Genomic DNA, 17,497 nt, shown 5'->3' with positions numbered 1-17,497 from the left:
CAGCATCTTGTTGGTCGGAACCCCGCAATATGTAAACACACCCTGGTCAAAATCCAATTGCGTGATATGTCACCATTCGAATTTAACCAGAAATGCAAAGGAACCGCGGATCTTGCATTTGCATCTGGGAATTCCTTCCGTTATGAAGTGAAATTTGCTGACAGAAAGTCCGCGGTGATAAAGTCCCAAGGATAAGAATGGGGCGTGGTCCATCAAGTGCCATGGGATGGACTTGTTTAAATACTTAAGGTAGGTACCGGATACTTCTCATTGGATTGTTTTCGGCTCAATTGATTTCTTTCTCCAAGCCAAAATCGACAATTGTAGCACTTGTAGCACTTGTAGCACTTGCTCTACTTGATTTGCTTTCAATCGACAATATGGAGAATAAAGACACATCGAGGAAAGTGGTTTCAGACACCGGATCACAAATATCTGTGACCAATGTTGGCCGTGAGGCATTGGCTGACGCACTTCCACCTCACGAATCATATGAAGGAGCTCATAGATATGATCCAGCTGCTACATGGACGGAAGCAGAGGAAAGAAAAGTGATCCGAAAGACTGATCTTTATCTTTTGGTGTGGATTTGTGTCATGGTAAGAATTCTCCTCTTTTGATTGTTACCCTGATTATTGACCTTCTATCCAGTTCTTCGGATTGCAACTTGATAGAGGAAATTTATCCAACGCTACAGCGGATGGTATTCTGAACGATTTGAAGCTTACTACCGATGACTACAACAATGTAAGTTCCCTTCGCTCCCCCATTTTCAATGTATTGGTATAATTAAATACTCACAACTTGGAAGGGAAATACGATTCAATTGATGTGTTTTATGACAGCTGAATTCCCGGTCCAGTTCTTGACCAAGCGTTATGGATTCAAACATATTCTTCCGATCATGATGATGCTTTGGGGTACCGTCTGTAAGTTAAACAAACCTGAAAATCTCATGAATCGAGAAGATGACATAACTGACACTACCACCTCAGCCTGGACTCAGTCTTGGATGCATGATCGTACATCTTTCTATATTACTCGTGCCCTCATTGGACTCTGTGAAGGTGGTTTCATTCCTGGTACAATTCTCTTCGCGACATATTTTTACACGTCAAAGGAACTATCCGTTCGTCTCGCTTGTTTTTGGTCCACACTCAACATCGCGAGAGTAATCTCGGCTTTACTTGCTGCTGGTATCCTCACAATGAGAGGAGTAGGTGGCAGACCAGGATGGTTCTATTTGTTTCTGATCGAAGGACTATTTACTTTTTTAATCGGTTTTATCGTAAGTCATGCTCTGCCCTGATCAGTCTCCTGTACCGAACTAACAAAAAACCAGAGTTTCTTTTACCTACCCCAATCGCCAACGCAGACCACCAGTGTTTTATGCCGCAATTCATGGTATACAGAGCGGGAAGAAGTAATTATGGTGAATGTAAGTTCTAAATTCCAGCAGATTACTTCGATGCTAACTAGATAGCGAATTCTTCGGGATGATCCAGCAAAAGGGCTTACAGCATTGAGAGAACCGGCCACATTCAAAGACATTCGTGAGGCATGGGGTGACTCTTCCATGTGGGGTCTTTACTTCATCGGCTTGGTAGCATATATTCCCGCAACACCCGTTCAATCTTATATTACACTCACATTGAAGCGCTTGGGATATTCCACCTTCAATTCGAACATGCTGACTATTCCATCTGCTGCCATACAAATAGTCACTATGCTTTCACTTGCATACAGTAGTGACTTTTTTGACGAACGAACGTTTCACTGTATTTTCGGAGAATTTTGGATATTGCCGTTACTCACGGCACTCTTGACGATCCCTGACGGTGGAAGAGAGTGGGGTAGATGGTCTTTGGTGACATTGATTTCTGGATGTAAGTGCTTGAATACGATTGCTATGTCCCCAGCAACTAACTTCGAATCAGACCCCTATTTCCATCCCATTGTCTCCGCTTGGATTTCAGAAAATACATTTGACGTCAAGAAGCGCGCTATTACAGCAGCGACTTACAACGTTATCGTACAGATTGGATCCTTGATCGGTTCTCAAATCTATCGCAAATATGATGCACCATATTACAAGCAAGGAAATAAGGTTCTTATTTCCATTTGTGCGTTGTCACTTGTGACATTTGCGGTGCAAAGACAATACCTGATTGTGTTGAATAAAAGAAAGGAAAAAGTTTGGGATCAAATGACCCTTGAAGAGAAGGCAGAATATCAAAATGATAGTGCGGCGAGAGAGAAAGATGGTAACAAGAGACTTGACTTTAGATTTAAGTATTGATATCGGGGTTGTTGAAGAGAACGGTTGGATTGGGGGAGAAAAATTGAAAGTGGTATAATGAAGTGGTAGTGTAATGAATTATGTCTCCATGCACCACGAATGGTGTGGAAACAAATTCAAATATACGAAAGTCATGAATTGAATGTGTGAATGGCGGAAACATATAGTTGAAATATATGATTCTGAAGAGGTTGAGTGGAAATGCTAGTCTGCATATGTGTGCAAAGGGCTGGAAGTGTTTTGATGAGAGTACATGATGACCTTTCTTGGAAATCACAAGAGTCACATCAAGGCGTTCTGGCTGAGCAGGAACACACGGCTATAGACTTGGCTTTAATTCGCAAGGTCCCCTGGAGCGGCTTGGCTTTCAACTTTGTACTAATAGAACGAGGCGTATTCTCCTTCTATCTTCCATCCAAGGCAGGATGGAACCCATGATAGATCAAGAAATCAGGGCCGTGCTTAGAAAGATTGAGATGATTCATAGTGCAGCAGGCTACTTCAGGATATAGATGATTATGCGTTGTTAGATTCCCAACAACAGGGCTGATGCATCGATCAATGCGGCGTCTGCAAAATGACGAAACTCAGGTCGCACATGGAGAGTTAGATCATGTCGCCGCGAAGCAGCTCACGATAAAAGCTCGTGCTAAGAACCCCAAACCACCAGCATTTCGTAGCTTGTACTTTCATGCGCTACTAGCGCATTAAATAGAAGTCCAAAATCGTCTAACCAACATGATGAAAGGTTTTTATAGTTGATTGTAATCTAGCTCCAAATGCACAATTAGAGTTGAGAGCGTCTTCGTCAAACAAGACAAGGAAAGTCGTAACGATCAGCCTAGAGATCATGAGACGCACGGAGTATGAAAAGCGCACACAAGCTACTAGATGACAAGTACAGCCGAATTTCGGGAGTTGAAACAATATCTGGGGTATCTCTGTGGATATTCTTAAAATGTCATATTCTTCAAACGTAAATGTGAAGCATGCGAGAGGATAAAAATAGCACCAAGCTATGACCGCTCATCCAAATGACATGACGGTGCGATATAGCTAGTGAGAAGACTGCCTAGGTAGGTAGGTGAAGTTGGGCAATTGTCGTCTAAAAAGATGCTACTTCTATTGCTTCTCCCGAGAAGATGTGAAGGCAGTTCGACCCGACCCGGAGTATCAAATCAGATTGAGGCCATTCGTTCCAGAGGATGAGACGTCAAACTGATTGTTCGGCTGGATACAAATGTGCTTCTTTTGCAGATCTTGAACTGGTATAGGAGAGAGAAGCGATTGCCCCTCTCTGTCGTCATTGCTGTTGTTGTCGTCATCGTCTTTGCAGTTTCATCTGCCCATACATGTAAATGCAATTGTAAACCATTCCAACTCTACCCAGTAGCAAGTAGGTAGTAGGCAGACGGTGCGATCTAGATGCAATGCTCAATTAGCCGTGTTGTGGTCCAAAGCCCATGCAAATCGTCCTCAAAACTCTATGTAAAAAGTTTACAGTTATGTGAACTCATTATAAGGTTAATCACGGCGATTTATTATATGGGGAGGCCGTGCATGGTGGGAAGAGTTCTGCCGAGACTAAAAATGAATGTGTGTTGCACAATCCTTTCATAACTATTTCATAAAGTGCTGATCTCCCATCTTATCTGATGGTCATGAAAAGCGGTGTGGGATTTTCATCCAATTTAATCCAGATCGAGTAACTCAGGTAGTTCGTGAGCCAATGAGCGATGCACAATTAGGCACGACCTCATCATGGCGCCTTGTTAAATGTGGCTTGGCGATTAGATCCCCTTGCACAATTATTTTGGCGGCAATCATTGATTAGCACCAGAGAACCAATTGTCTCGGCCCTGCCCCATGTTGTACTTGAACGCTACTCGTACTGTGTACATGATAATCCATGGCCATGATAACCATAATGCATATCCCGATGCGTGCCCGATTCTATTTGAGCGGCTAGAATGAGGGTTCAATAAAGCCCTGCCCATTCACCGTCGAAGATTCGCCTTCATTTGGTGGTATTTCTCCAATCGTCTTCATCTTCTCAACGTCTCACTTCGCCTTGAATTCGAGAGTTTTGGGCCGTTGCCAACAGCTAGGACAAGAACAATATCTTCCCTTACCTAGCTACACGTCGGGGCTTACCAAAAAATACCACAGGGGTTTTTTCGTCTATCGCGAGAAGGTATCAAGTCTCGTGGGCAGAAATCTTCCGATAAGGGTAACTGGAGATGGGAACATGAGACAGATAGCTGGCTTACACTCATTCGCAGATGGCAGCTCCTACTAATACCAACACTGTCAACGACAAGAATCTTGATGCAATGACTACTCCTTCTGCGGGGCTCTCTCCCACTCCTACAATTCCTACGTCTCCTATGCCAAACATTACACCTATCATGTCTTACGATAGCGTCGACACCGCATACAATGCCGATCCATACTCTCTCCTCGGTTCCAAGAAAGGCGACATAAGCATTGCTACACTTCGCACACAACATCCTGATCAAAAACGAACACGGAAAGTTAGAAAGATCAAGAATTTCTACGATAGACAAAATGCTCTGATCGATGCATACCTAGGGAGCAGTAATGAGGAAGCCGCGGAGGTTGAGGATGGAATTCAAAATGGTGGAAAGATTAAATTCGCTATCTATGCTAGTTCTACCGTCAACTTTTGTTTGTTCATCATCCAAGTCTTTGCCGCTGTCTCAACTGGAAGTCTAGCACTTTTCGCCACCGCTGCAGATGCTTTCGTAAGTTTCCAGGTTGATTATGTGCTATGGATGAAGACTAATGTCATATACAGATGGACTTGGTTAGTTCTATCGTGATGTTGGTTACTTCACGAATAGCCGCCAAACCTAACATCACAAAATTTCCTGTCGTGCGTAATTTGTTCTAATCGTTTAAAAGTTATTCTCATCTCACAATTCTCTTAGGGTCGTAAGCGAGTTGAAACTGTTGGAATTATTCTCTTTTGTGCACTTATGACTACCGTTTCCGTGGAATTGATCATCGAATCCTCTCGAAGTTTGGCAGATGGTCCAAGGGAAAATGAAACGCTCAAACCGATTCCTCTAGTGTGCGTCGGTGTCGCTATCTTTTCCAAGGCTGTTCTATTCGTATACTGTTTTACCTTACGCCGATATCCAACATGTGCAATCTTCATGTTAGATCACCGAAACGACATTGTGGTTAACGCTTTTGGCTTGATTATGTCCATCGTGGGTACCAAGTATGCAAAAGTTTGGTTCTTGGATCCTGCTGGTGCCATTGCTATTGCATGTTTGATCCTATTTTCATGGGCATCAACTGCTTTCGAACATATGTGGCTTCTGGTCGGAAAGAGTGCCCCACGAGAGTTTTTGAACAAGCTCGTATACGTTGCACTTACTCATGACCCCAGAATTCTAAAGATCGATACTGTAAGGGTTCAACTTTTCTCTTGCCCTTTGGCTATGGCTAACCTCTGATATAGGCGAGAGCGTATTCTGCCGGTGAAAAATACTATGTCGAAGTCGACATTATTATGAGACAGGAAGAAACACTGAAAGTCACACATGATGTTTCCCAAACTTTGCAAAGGAAGCTTGAGGGTATGTTTAATGTACTGTGTTAAATAACTTTCAGAAAATGCTAACAAGATAGGTTTGGCGGATGTCGAAAGAGCTTTCGTCCATGTTGATTACGATGATTTACACGATATCTTCGAGGAGCATAAACCACTTTATGAGATTCAAGAACCCAAAGTTCCCATTTACGAAAGGGTTAGAGAAAGATTCAAGAAGCAACAGCCCGGAAGAGAAGGAGGCGACGTAACGAGTCCGACGTCTTGAGTAGTAAATCTCACACTTAGCCGAAGAATGAATGATTATGGACTCGAAATGGGAACGAAGTTACAATATGGAGCTTGACTTTGGGATTTGACTTGGATTTGCAACGGCTGGAAAGCAGAACCTTCCCCACTTTTGTAAATCGCAGCACGTTGGAGTAAGGTACTGAAAACTTTTCTCGTCATCTATTGCCGAGCGAATCTTTAGTTTGAAATATGATTCATAACGAGCCTCTGACGCATAACATTGACGAAGAAGTCAACTACCAAACTTTTGATTCAGGTTATTTTCGATCGATCAATGTACCGAACCTCTGCCGGAAAATATCAACGAGATCGACATGAGAAAATATTGTGTTGTGGGCCTGATGCGTTTATTCTTGGCTACAAGGTGGATGATAGACTATCCGACAAAGTGTACATACGCAAACTAGGCATCGTCAAGTGCAATAGGTCCGCTTATACAACCTCTCGTTGGCGCACACGTATGGTCATTCGCAATTGAATGGATCGACTGCTGGGATGGATAAAGCAAACGGAAAGCTGGGGACTGAGAAATAAATGAGCATATGAAACTTGGCATGGAACAGCTTGAAAGTTGATGTTTCGATGGAGCATGATCTTGTCTTTCTTGGTGGGCTGTAGAAGTCGGTGGATAAAGGGAAGAAATGGAGTTTTTTGCGGTGTTGATAGATGGAAAGATACCCCGGGCCTTTTTACTGCATGGCGTTTATAAAATAAGAGCAATTAAGAAATTTGAGAAATGTCATGATCAACCCTGTTTATTCGCAAGTTTGATCTAAGTGTATGGAACTTAAGACGGGACATCTGTTAAGTGCAGACGATGGTGAAATACGATGGAGTCGATAATCTTTGTATTGACATAGGACTGGGAGAAGAGTTTAATTAGCATTGAGATCGTTTGATACTAGATGTTATATAACATGAGTATTCTCACATCGTTGGAGTTGGCTGATCTGGAAGATGATGATGAGAGAGCTGTAAGTGGTGATCAGTAAGAAACTTTGCGATTCTCAGCTTCACTGAGTCTCGTCCACCCTCTCATGCTTCTCAGTAGGAAGTGGTGTAGATACTCCAACGCCTTCTTCGAACTTGAAATTTGAATAGCTTATTGTTGGTGTCAACTTGGCTGATAAGTGTAGACTACTTTAGTCTATTGTGGTTGTAATCGTTCTTGATCATTCTTGATTATGGGAAGCCATGTACTTGTATAAGAAAGTGCTAGCGCTTCGCTAGCTAGTGCAGTGCCTTCTGATGACCACATAATCGATATTCCGATAGTTATAGTGCACTAGGTATGATCGGCTGGTGGAGGCTGCTGGACTGGTAATGGGAGCTTGGAAGCTTTTCGATGTTGAGGGAAGACAAGTTTTGCTATGTATTCGAATGTGTAAGAGGAATCTGCTTTGTGAGGAATGTCTGTGGGGTATAATCATTGTTATTGCTGTGTTTTTGTTGATGGGATATCACACTTTTGATTGTTGTTGATTGTTGATTGTTGGCGGGAGTCATGGAAGGGAAAATGGAGTGGAGACTGAGACGAGCTTTTAATTTTGTTCAGGATTTGAGTTCAAAATTCAAGAGTCGGATGGCTATTGTATAAGCTACTCGAAAATAGGAAGGCGAAAGACTGTTTATCAAATTGCACGATTATTTCATATGATTAATCCCCCTTCAGTTGGTTCAACTTTTGGTATCAGTTCACATCATTTAAACTAACCGTCAATTCAGACTTGTGACTCTACTAGTAAATCTTCTGTCACATCTAAGCATTTTTGCCACTTTGTGCAGTATATGTCTTAAACATACACTTAGCGAAGGGAAAGTTCTTCCACGGGGGGGTTGCTAGTTGTGCTCACGATAGATACTACATCTAGTATGAACCTTCTCCTCTTTTGATTGCAAGTTCCACAAATCATGCCCCTATAACTCTTGTATCTAAGACGAGGATCTTATATAGTGTCCACGAAAGCTTTACAAGCCCTTTTAATTGCAAATCATATACTTCGATCTTGTACCAAGTGCTTGCGTAGGGTTTCTATGGGACTGGTGAATACGGGTGGAACTTGATGGCTGTTTAAATAGATCGTTGAGGGGCTTCGTATTTTTTTTAGTGCTTAATGCTGCCATTCTTGCATTTTCACTATCGAATAAGGGTTTTAAACTGCCGATATTGACGCTAGGATACTCAGAGCTGCGGAAATAATTTGCTGTCAGTTTTTATTAGACAGTGAGAGGGAACGGTATCCGCAGGTCATGGAAGTCAGGGGTTGAAAGGAAACTTGTTTGCCACATACGGCACTTCTCCGTTCAGAGGGAAAAATCTCTGGGGTCCTATGGAGAGTAGTTCAGCAGTGAAAGAAAGTATCAGTTGAGATTCCTTTCATGTGTCTTGCAAATTACTATGCCTTTCTTGCTGTTCTGATGTCCTAGTTTTTTTCTCTTCCCATGTAGAACTAATCAAAACATCTTTTGTTTTCTACTTATGCTAGCAATATATAATACACAGTTCAGAGTGTGATTAATGTAGGATTATCATGATTTTCAAGTATAATAGTTGAATAAAAATTCTCAACCAACGCATGGAAGGTGAAATGGTGATCTCAAATTTCCAACTGCCTGTTCAAGATTTAGGGCGATTTATAGATGCTACTTATCACCGAAAATCTACAACCCACTTCTAGACGGTAAAATGGTGAGCCTGTTTGTAACTCCAACTGCCTGTTCAAGATTAGAGGCGGTTTATACATACTACTCATCAATGAGAATCCACAGTACAGATGACGAGTTCAAGACCTGAGATTTGGACCAAAGATAAAGATACCCACTGAGTTACGTTCTCTTTATATCCATTATTATACTGGTACCCGTACGATCAGAGTCTTTGCAACTCTGAAGCTAGATGCATGTAATGTAGATAAACTATAAGACGATTAACCCAACTTCATCAGCCGCGGATTCGCGTACTTTCTAGCCGCAGGTTCCGCGGGCCGTTGATTGAACTTACGGGGGAATGTACAGCTCAGGGAAATATCTTCGGAGACTTTGAGAAAAGATGAAATAGTGTTTCTTATCTCCGATGGTGGGAATATACATGTTGAATTCTTATCAATGGATTCGGACCAGCTTCAACTTAGGTTGACTCTTGACTCATAATTGTCTGGGTTTATTACTGTTTAAGCATGACATTATATGTAATGCTATCACTTTTGCCATTTTTGATAATATTAACAAGCTCGAAGACTATCCGAAAGATATACTGGTTCACCCAACATTTCTGTTGGAAAATTACAAAGTTCATTTGATACCTACTTGTTACTTTGGCGAGAAGAAAGAAGAGCACTAGATGTCAAAGTTTGGTGATCAATATTGACGAATATCAAATCGCCGTCGACTTTTTTTCTATTGGTTCTTTAGATTATCACGGCCATTAATATCTGCTGTTACACCATCCTCACGTATTGAATGCATCAAATGAACCTTCTAATTGAACGAAGCAGTCCAACATGCTAGACACAAAAAAGAAAGCCAAGTCAGTAATGTGAGCTCCAAGTAACGTAACAGACAACTGGGCAAGTTTTATCAACTGCTAAAAAACGTTATTAGAGTTAAAGATAAGGTTTCGTATTAGAAGAGGAGGATGAAGAAAAAGAGAGGAGTCTAATAATAAGGGTGCAGAAAGAGATGCAGGGCTTGTGAGACGGGCGACGGGTAGAAAATGTTCTAGAAATATGGAAAGATGCTCCAAAGGGCCTCAATTTTCCAAATCAAGAGGCTCAAATCATATGTTGAATTCGATCTTAATATATAATACCGTAATAAGGGGGCTTTAGCAATTGTGTATTTTGCTCCTCAGTAATAGAATTTCGAAGTACTAATGTGAATAGCCTCCTCTTGCCCTATGATTCGACTCTCTCCCGTCATGGCTCATTCTCTTCAACGTGTATGTTGCCCCAATATATTTCAAACGTGACGAATGAGGTCTAATTAAGGAATAGAGGCTGGATAACATAAGCCACACTCGATGCCAACAGAAATAGAATTAAAACACTGCATTAAGATGCTTTGAATGACTAATCATCTTCGAATTCAACTAAACTTGAATTCCACAATGATTTTAAGTTAAGTGTGAGTACAGTTACGTACCATAATGTCCCCACCGTCATCCCCACCGTCATCCCCACCGTCTACACTGAGCCAAGCCATATTATGGACGAGACAACGTACACATTAGGACTGTGTGCACGGCCAATTCATCTAAATCTTACTTCAGACCTTAACCTTAATACACCTTCAGGTTACCAAAGCATGACAATGTGATGTGTATGTTTGTAGTTTCTATACTTTCCAGACTTCAGCGAGATGGGATTAGACAATTCACACTGAATTTGAGTACCATTTCTTCGCTAATATTCCTCAGTTGCATAAGCATTGCGCATTTCTAAATATCTCAAAAGTCGTGCATTGGTAATAAATAATTCCACATGGTTCTTGGTTTCGCGGCTTTGTATCTTGGAACTCCCTTACATATCTGGGTATTTTCCCAATGTCGTGTCGACTCTTTGGCAGATCATCATCGACCCATAGATCACATAGTTGTCATTGGACTCTTTACCAGGTACGTCTCGGGACCGAACTCGTCAGTCCACAAAATAAGAGAGAATCCTGGGCTCTAAACTTTAATCTCGATTATTTAGCGTACACTAGTATTTTATCAGATTCATATGCGCAGTTGGTGATATATTAAATGCAGGGGCCAAGAGAGTGTTCCCGCAGTTAGTACTTTCTAGAGTTAAAGATCTCACGACCTCCTATTCAATCTAATAGCCGACGCAGCATAATCCCCGACAAGTCCAATCTAGATTGACAAGCATTGATAACCGCTTTTACTTTCTTTTCTCGACTTGAAACGGTTTTTAAGAGTTCTCTCAACAAGGGTTGATTATCCATTCATTGATAACAACCACGCATGTCAAGTATGTCTGTAAGGTTAATGTGAGGAAGACATCCTTGGATTGAGATTTGGCTAGAGACTTTGACTAGTCTTTTTGTCCTTTACCAAAGTTCTCAGTCTATCATCGTTCGAACTAGAAAAAGACTCTAACTTCATAGCCTCAGTAGACCTTGTGGTCAATTCAAGATTTACGTACTATGAATGTGGCAGGTCGTTAGTTCTTACGGACAAAAGAACACCCCGGCTACAGGAAGTCGATTCCACTCGCCTAGTTCGGTACTTGTACCGGCACTACCCATTTTTTCCCGGACAAGCTGAGCATGGAGTATGGATGATTCCATTATTAGGATTCATTGATTCATTTGTGCAGGCAGAGTGATTTTATTTGGTGGCATAACAAGAGCTGTGACACATACCTCATCAAGTATACCATAATTTATTAGCCTACTTCCAAACTCCTCGGAAATCTGACAAGAGTGACATGAATCATTCGCGCTACTCTCACTATCATTACCGCTATGAATCTAAGGATAGTAGCGATGTTCTCTCCTACCCTCTCAAAGTGCTTTCTCGTATCAGCATTGAAAGGTGGGTGCATTTGTTCTTGATTGTAGAACCATAAAAGAATGCATAAAAGATTCCTTGGGCTAACGAAGTCGCCAAGACTGCAAAATGGAGATCCATCGGAGCTCACGAATCCGATTACGTGTCTCAATAACTTGGATGCCGTTCGCTTGATCTTAGGAAGCGAGGTCGTGTATAAACTTTTGATGATGGGGTCCAGCATGTACAGATGATGAATATATAAGACTAGACTTGACCCTCGAACTAGAATCATTCATACTCACTCCAATTATCACCTTCATCCCTGCTAATCTAACAACTACATTCTTTTTCGAGTATCTCATCACATTCTTTTCGAGCACCATGCGTCAGTCAATCGCTTTGGCTGCAGCTGGCGCTGCCACTGTTCAGGCTCTATCTCTAGCCGAAATGTGCACAGTTGCAAACGTTCAAGCAGCACTTCCCGCGGATGGATCCATTCCAAATGTCACCATGATCGCGTCATCTGTTTCTGCATCCCCTGTCTACAACGCGAGTCTTAGCAGCGGATTTGCCAAGCGCGATACAACTACTTACAGCTACTGTAATGTTACTGCTACTTACACCCACGGCAGTGATTCCGTCATTGTTTGGTACGGGTTCCCAGATCCATCTATCTTCGAGAACCGTTTCTATGTCGTTGGTGGCGGTGGTTACAGTTTGTCAGTAGGTGTCACTGGAGGTCTTGAATATGGCGCTGTTACTGGATGCACTGATGCCGGTTACGATGCTTTCACCAACTCTTTAGACGCAGTTGTCCTCAACTCTGACGGTACTCTCAACGAACAAAACATTAAGATGTTCTCTTACGAGGCTCTTGGTGAGATGACTACCATCGGAAAGGCTATCACCAAGACTCTTTACAGCATTGATAAAATCTATACCTACTTCTCTGGCTGCTCTGACGGAGGACGTCAAGGTATGAGTCAAGTTCAACGTTACGGAGATTTGTACGACGGTATCGCCACCGGAGCCCCGGCTTTCAGACAAGCCCAGCAACAAGTTTTGCATCTCTTCTCCTCTGTCGCCGAAGTTGTTCAAAACTATTTCCCAACCAATTGTGCTCTCGATAAGATTGTAAACGCTACCATTGAGGCATGCGATCCATTGGACGGTCGTACTGATGGGGTTATCAGTCGTTCTGATCTCTGTAAGATTAACTTTAACTTGAGCTCTATCATCGGTCAATCATATGCATGCGCAGCTGAGACTAGCTCTTCTCTCGGTTTTGGTTTTAGCAAACGTCAAGCTGCAGGCTCTACCACCACCAGTTCCCCTGCTCAAAATGGTACCATTGACGAGCAGGATATCGCCATTGCCCAGACTATCTATGATGGTCTCTTCACTTCTAGTGGCAAGCGCGCGTATCTCTCATTCCAAATTGGTGCTGAGCTTGAAGATGCTGTTACTGAGTATGACAACACCACTGGCGCTTACACCTACGAGATTCCAAATACCGGTGGAGTTTTTGTCGCCAAGTTCCTTGAGCAAATTGATGAAGACAGTATTACTACACTCGAGAATGTAGATTACGATACTTTGTTCGAATGGATGGAAGAGGGGCTCGCAAAATTCTTAGACACTCTTCAAACTACCATGCCGGATATTTCCGCTTTCAGAGACAACGGCGCTAAGCTCCTCCATTATCACGGAGAATCTGACCCATCAGTTCCAGCTGCCTCTTCCGTTCACTACTATGACTCTGTTCGTACTGTACTTTACCCAAGCCTCGGATACAATGAATCTGTAGCCAAACTCGATGACTTCTACCGTTTCTTCACAATTCCAGGAGCTGCTCACTGCAACACCAACTCCCTCCAGCCGGGTCCATGGCCCAACGATGTTCTCGCTACTTTGATTAGCTGGGTCGAAGATAGCGATGTTCCAGACCGTCTAAACTCCACTGTTACTGCAGGATCAAACGAGGGTGAGGTTCAATTGTTGTGCAAGTGGCCAACTCGCCCACTCTGGACTTCTGAGACTGCATTCGACTGTGTCTACGATCAAGCCTCCATTGATTCTTGGACTTATGTCTTTGATGCTTTTAACCAAACGATATATTAGATGGTGCAAAAATGACCTGGATTGGCTGATGAAGGAAATTCGTGAGCTATCCTCAGTTGATGTAGAGGACACGATTGGGTAATTTGATGGAGTAAATTTCTGAGCTTTTATGTATATTTCATTCTTGTTTGGTTGTAAGAGAAAGAATAGCCTTTTAAAAAGTAACTTGCCATATTTTTCTGTACGATTATAACCTCTTTACTCTCCCCCAGAACAATTTGGACGTATGTATAAATTGTCAATCGTGAAGACTGCATCCAAACGCTTAAATTAAACTCAAGGTCCAGATTGAAATAATGAGATTGTAAACCTCTGCTAAATATAGATCAATATACACAAGCTGGAGAGGATTGAGTGCACTGGCATCCCATGATATGTGGATAAGACTTAATCGGTGTCGCGAGTCGTCGGTATGAATTAAATCAATCGCATCTTGGCAGCACAATACCAGCATATTTCTCTCTTGCGGTCGGTTTCGTCGTGGCTTTGACCATGAACACACTTGCTGTCACCGGCTTGAAATCGATACATGGGTATCGCTTAAAAGGAACAAAGATGGGAGTCATCTCTCTGGTTTGAGTTAGGATTTATGGTAGCCTTGATGATTAAGAGAGGGCATTGCTTCACCGGCCTACTTCGAAGCTACTCATGTGCTTGGCGAAACCAAAAAGAAGAGGAAAGTAGACGTATAAATAGAAAATCCGTAGTAACGCGTAATAATTTTGAGCGCTACCTCAGACTCAGGCACCGTAGAATGTTAATGTTTCATTATCCTCAACTTTTCCACATCTCTATTTCTCCTATGTAACCTCAATCTCTACAAGCACAATCCTCCTTCTCCCCATATCTCCTCCATCCCTTCCACAAATTAGGACATCTCCATGCAATATTTTGATTTGAACATCCTAGTAAGATCCCCCATAATCTCTCAACAGTATATCCCAAGTGCGGTTTCTCCAAACTATCTTTCTCGCCAGAAATCTTCGCATTCCTTCCATCCGGGCCCAATTTCAATCTATCGTGAGCCCAACCCCTACTTAATGATGGGTTTGAGAGCGCATCATCTAGAGTTTCCCAGATGTCTTTCCCAATTCCCCGAATGCGCGCCGCTGAAGCAATGAAATTATTTCCATGTGTTAATATCGCTTTCGTGCATCTGTAAGGTGTCTCATCCTTTTCAACAGGACGAGATGCAGACCACATACTCGGGATGAGTCTAAATGTATCATTCCAGCCACTTTTATCATAACACCCATAACAATCACATGATTCCAATTCTCCTAAATTGAGAAATCCAGTCAATATATCTGAGTTCTCCGCTGCTGGTGGTAGCTGCGCGGGGTTGTAATAATCGAATAATCGGCGACCGATGAGATCAAAATTGTTGATTGTGTGTTGAGATGTTGTGATGAAAAGTGTTTGTGTAGGTAAACTATCCCAGTTCTTCAATATATGATGAAGGAAAATTCCAGATACACCTCCAATATTGGGAAGAGGATATATGTCCCCAAAAACTACTTCGGCTCGAATTTTCTTAACAATATCTTCCGATGGATCTTTCGTATAGATCAAGACATCCGGCTTATGAGCAACAACAGCAGGCTGTGAGCTCAAGATTCCCGTTACTATTCCTTTGATTACAGGAATTGATTCACCAGCTGAATGAGCGATTACAATTTGCAGACGATTTTTGGTTGCCGCTCTGTAAATTGTATCCAGAGATGGAGACTTGGGGCCTGTCCAAAATTTCTGGTCATGATGGATGGAGATTGTATCCATCCAGTAAAGTATCCCAAACGAACTAAGGATGGTAAATAAAAAGGTAGTGGTCCAAAGTAATATAGGTTTGTGCCATATTGGATAAAGCTTCCGAGCTGGTATTCCAGATTTCCGTCGTATGGTGCAGACAAAATTTATGAATTTAGGAAAGTAAAGGCTGATTTCTTTCGGCCCAAGACTGATGATGTAAATAAGCATGAACATAAAGATTTGAAACCCATCCATTTTATTTTCTTCCTTGAGTGTACTTATGAGCATTAGCCCCAAAGAAAGGTGGACTGTCGCATCAATTGCATCGGGAACATTTTCTTCGGTGGCTTCATAAGGCGACTTCGAACCGATAGAAAGGGCCAATGTTGATCGTAAAGGTGTATTCCAAAGAACATGGGTCAATGCCCCGGGAGTCAGATTCTTCACGAAGGTCATAAATTCCCAAGTCCGAAGAACAGAGAATGCCCCCCCAAAGTCTTCATATCTGTACGCAGCGAAAATGGTGACGAGCAAACATGGAGGTAATCCACCCCAAAGCATAAAATAAAGTGAGGCTCCATAAGAAGGAATTCTGGGAGATGGTACTTGATATCCAATCGCCGCTATCGTCCTTGCCAAACTGACAAGAAACATTCCAATTATGGCAAACTGGAGTGCTTCAATATTGAGTCGATAATCATTGTAGACAATCACGGAGACAAGGCAAAGGATGCTGAGAGCCCAAACAACTATGGTTCTGTCAAGACCTTGGTCACGAGGAAGTAATCGTAAGTCATATGCTAGACTGAATAGTAAAGCATCGAACGCATATGTGAGTATCTATTGGTGTGTCAGGAAACGCGAACAGAACAATAGGGAGTTTACGTACCAATAAAGTAGCAAACACAGCCAAATTGTTGAAAAGCATGATCGCTTCCGCGTTGTATATCAAAGCAACCATGGAAATGCATACCGTGAGGCAGTATCTACTGAAAACGAAAAGACTTTGTAGAAATGACGGACCGCGACTAGGGTTTAAATCCGGGACGCTCGTAAAGTAGTCGACAAAACTTGTCAAGCCCGCGAAAATGCCCAAGCCAAGGTATGCGGCGATTTGCAATAAAACAAGAAAACATATTGCTAATCACGAGTAAGTCACCTGGTTCAGAAAGCTAGTTCTCATACATGAAAAGGGGGGTCTGATCCATGGGGGGAAAGACTCACGATATCCTAGAAAAGGGACTGTCAGCATGGTTCAAGCAAAAATAATTGAGTACACAGTCTTACGAAAATCCGCGATCAGAAGCCTCCTCGTCGTGAGTATAGACCATATACTAAATCCTATCCAAATCCTGTATTGATCAATTCAGCCCTATTCAAATAAAGCTCAAGATATATTCATACCAAGGATTTATAATTCGCCATTTTCGTCTCCATCTTCCATTCTGCGGGCGATGTGGAAATTTCTCTAATGCTTCTTCCTCATCCCCTCTCATAAGTCCGTGATCATTACTGCCATCTCTTTCATCAAGCTCCCTTTCTTCCATTGCTGCTTCTACCGCTCCCAATATTGGAGGATTTGATACACATCGCCTAGAGATTGTTTTTGTTTTGTTTTGTTTTGTTGTGATCGTTGATGTTGTTGTAAATAAACTTTGGTCCCACTATCTAGTGTGTATATATCCTAGTAAAAATCAGTGGACTCAGTAGCACTGCAGAAGCAATTCTAAGAAAGATTTGAACTTCCAATGAATGAGTTGGTGTGAGTTGATTATTCAAGGTTGGCAACAAAAATCATTCCGTGTAATCTTCCCAGAGGCGAAAGTGACCTATTGAAGAGCAACCAAGTTCCTATTGAGTGTTGAAGATTCACCCCTGAGAAGTTTGAGATAACACTTGAATGATGGGTCGAGACGGAATAGACTGTCATGATCACGTGAGCCAATATCTATTTTAGAAGGCG

General features: G+C 42.1%; 4 protein-coding genes across 5 annotated transcripts; 3 read left to right on the top strand and 1 right to left on the bottom strand.

The window, feature by feature from the left end:
- Nucleotides 1-89: 89 nt before the first annotated feature.
- On the top strand, nucleotides 90-2,706 carry BCIN_14g00260 (hypothetical protein). Its single transcript, XM_024696923.1, has 7 exons — nucleotides 90-599; nucleotides 652-747; nucleotides 812-929; nucleotides 996-1,288; nucleotides 1,343-1,438; nucleotides 1,484-1,886; nucleotides 1,938-2,706. The coding sequence occupies exons 1-7, from the start codon at nucleotides 381-383 to the stop codon at nucleotides 2,297-2,299; spliced, it is 1,587 nt and encodes a 528-aa protein (XP_024552737.1). The 5' UTR covers nucleotides 90-380; the 3' UTR covers nucleotides 2,300-2,706.
- A 1,443-nt stretch (nucleotides 2,707-4,149) lies between these two features.
- On the top strand, nucleotides 4,150-7,027 carry BCIN_14g00250 (hypothetical protein). 2 transcript variants are annotated; one of them, XM_024696921.1, is made up of 6 exons: nucleotides 4,150-4,529; nucleotides 4,582-5,064; nucleotides 5,118-5,195; nucleotides 5,251-5,736; nucleotides 5,790-5,907; nucleotides 5,960-7,027. In XM_024696921.1, exons 2-6 carry the CDS (start codon nucleotides 4,582-4,584, stop codon nucleotides 6,145-6,147), a joined length of 1,353 nt encoding a protein of 450 aa, XP_024552736.1. In that variant the 5' UTR covers nucleotides 4,150-4,529; the 3' UTR covers nucleotides 6,148-7,027. The 2 variants fall into 2 exon arrangements, with proteins under 2 accessions (XP_024552736.1, XP_024552735.1); XM_024696922.1 differs by having other exon boundaries at nucleotides 4,150-5,064.
- A 4,765-nt stretch (nucleotides 7,028-11,792) lies between these two features.
- On the top strand, nucleotides 11,793-14,103 carry BCIN_14g00240 (hypothetical protein). Its single transcript, XM_001547521.2, has one exon. It carries the CDS (start codon nucleotides 12,046-12,048, stop codon nucleotides 13,783-13,785), a length of 1,740 nt encoding a protein of 579 aa, XP_001547571.1. The 5' UTR covers nucleotides 11,793-12,045; the 3' UTR covers nucleotides 13,786-14,103.
- A 258-nt stretch (nucleotides 14,104-14,361) lies between these two features.
- On the bottom strand, nucleotides 14,362-17,410 carry BCIN_14g00230 (hypothetical protein). The gene is made up of 5 exons (XM_024696920.1): nucleotides 16,939-17,410; nucleotides 16,822-16,886; nucleotides 16,759-16,764; nucleotides 16,424-16,674; nucleotides 14,362-16,374 (listed from the first exon to the last, which is right to left on the bottom strand). The coding sequence occupies exons 1-5, from the start codon at nucleotides 17,079-17,081 to the stop codon at nucleotides 14,596-14,598; spliced, it is 2,244 nt and encodes a 747-aa protein (XP_024552734.1). The 5' UTR covers nucleotides 17,082-17,410; the 3' UTR covers nucleotides 14,362-14,595.
- Between the last annotated feature and the right edge of the window lie 87 nt (nucleotides 17,411-17,497).

Source organism: Botrytis cinerea, chromosome 14 (genome assembly GCF_000143535.2).
Source record: "Botrytis cinerea B05.10 chromosome 14, complete sequence".
Taxonomy (NCBI): Eukaryota; Fungi; Ascomycota; class Leotiomycetes; order Helotiales; family Sclerotiniaceae; genus Botrytis; species Botrytis cinerea.
Note: the sequence above shows the minus strand (reverse complement) of the source record. Positions and strands in the feature narration are given on the sequence as shown.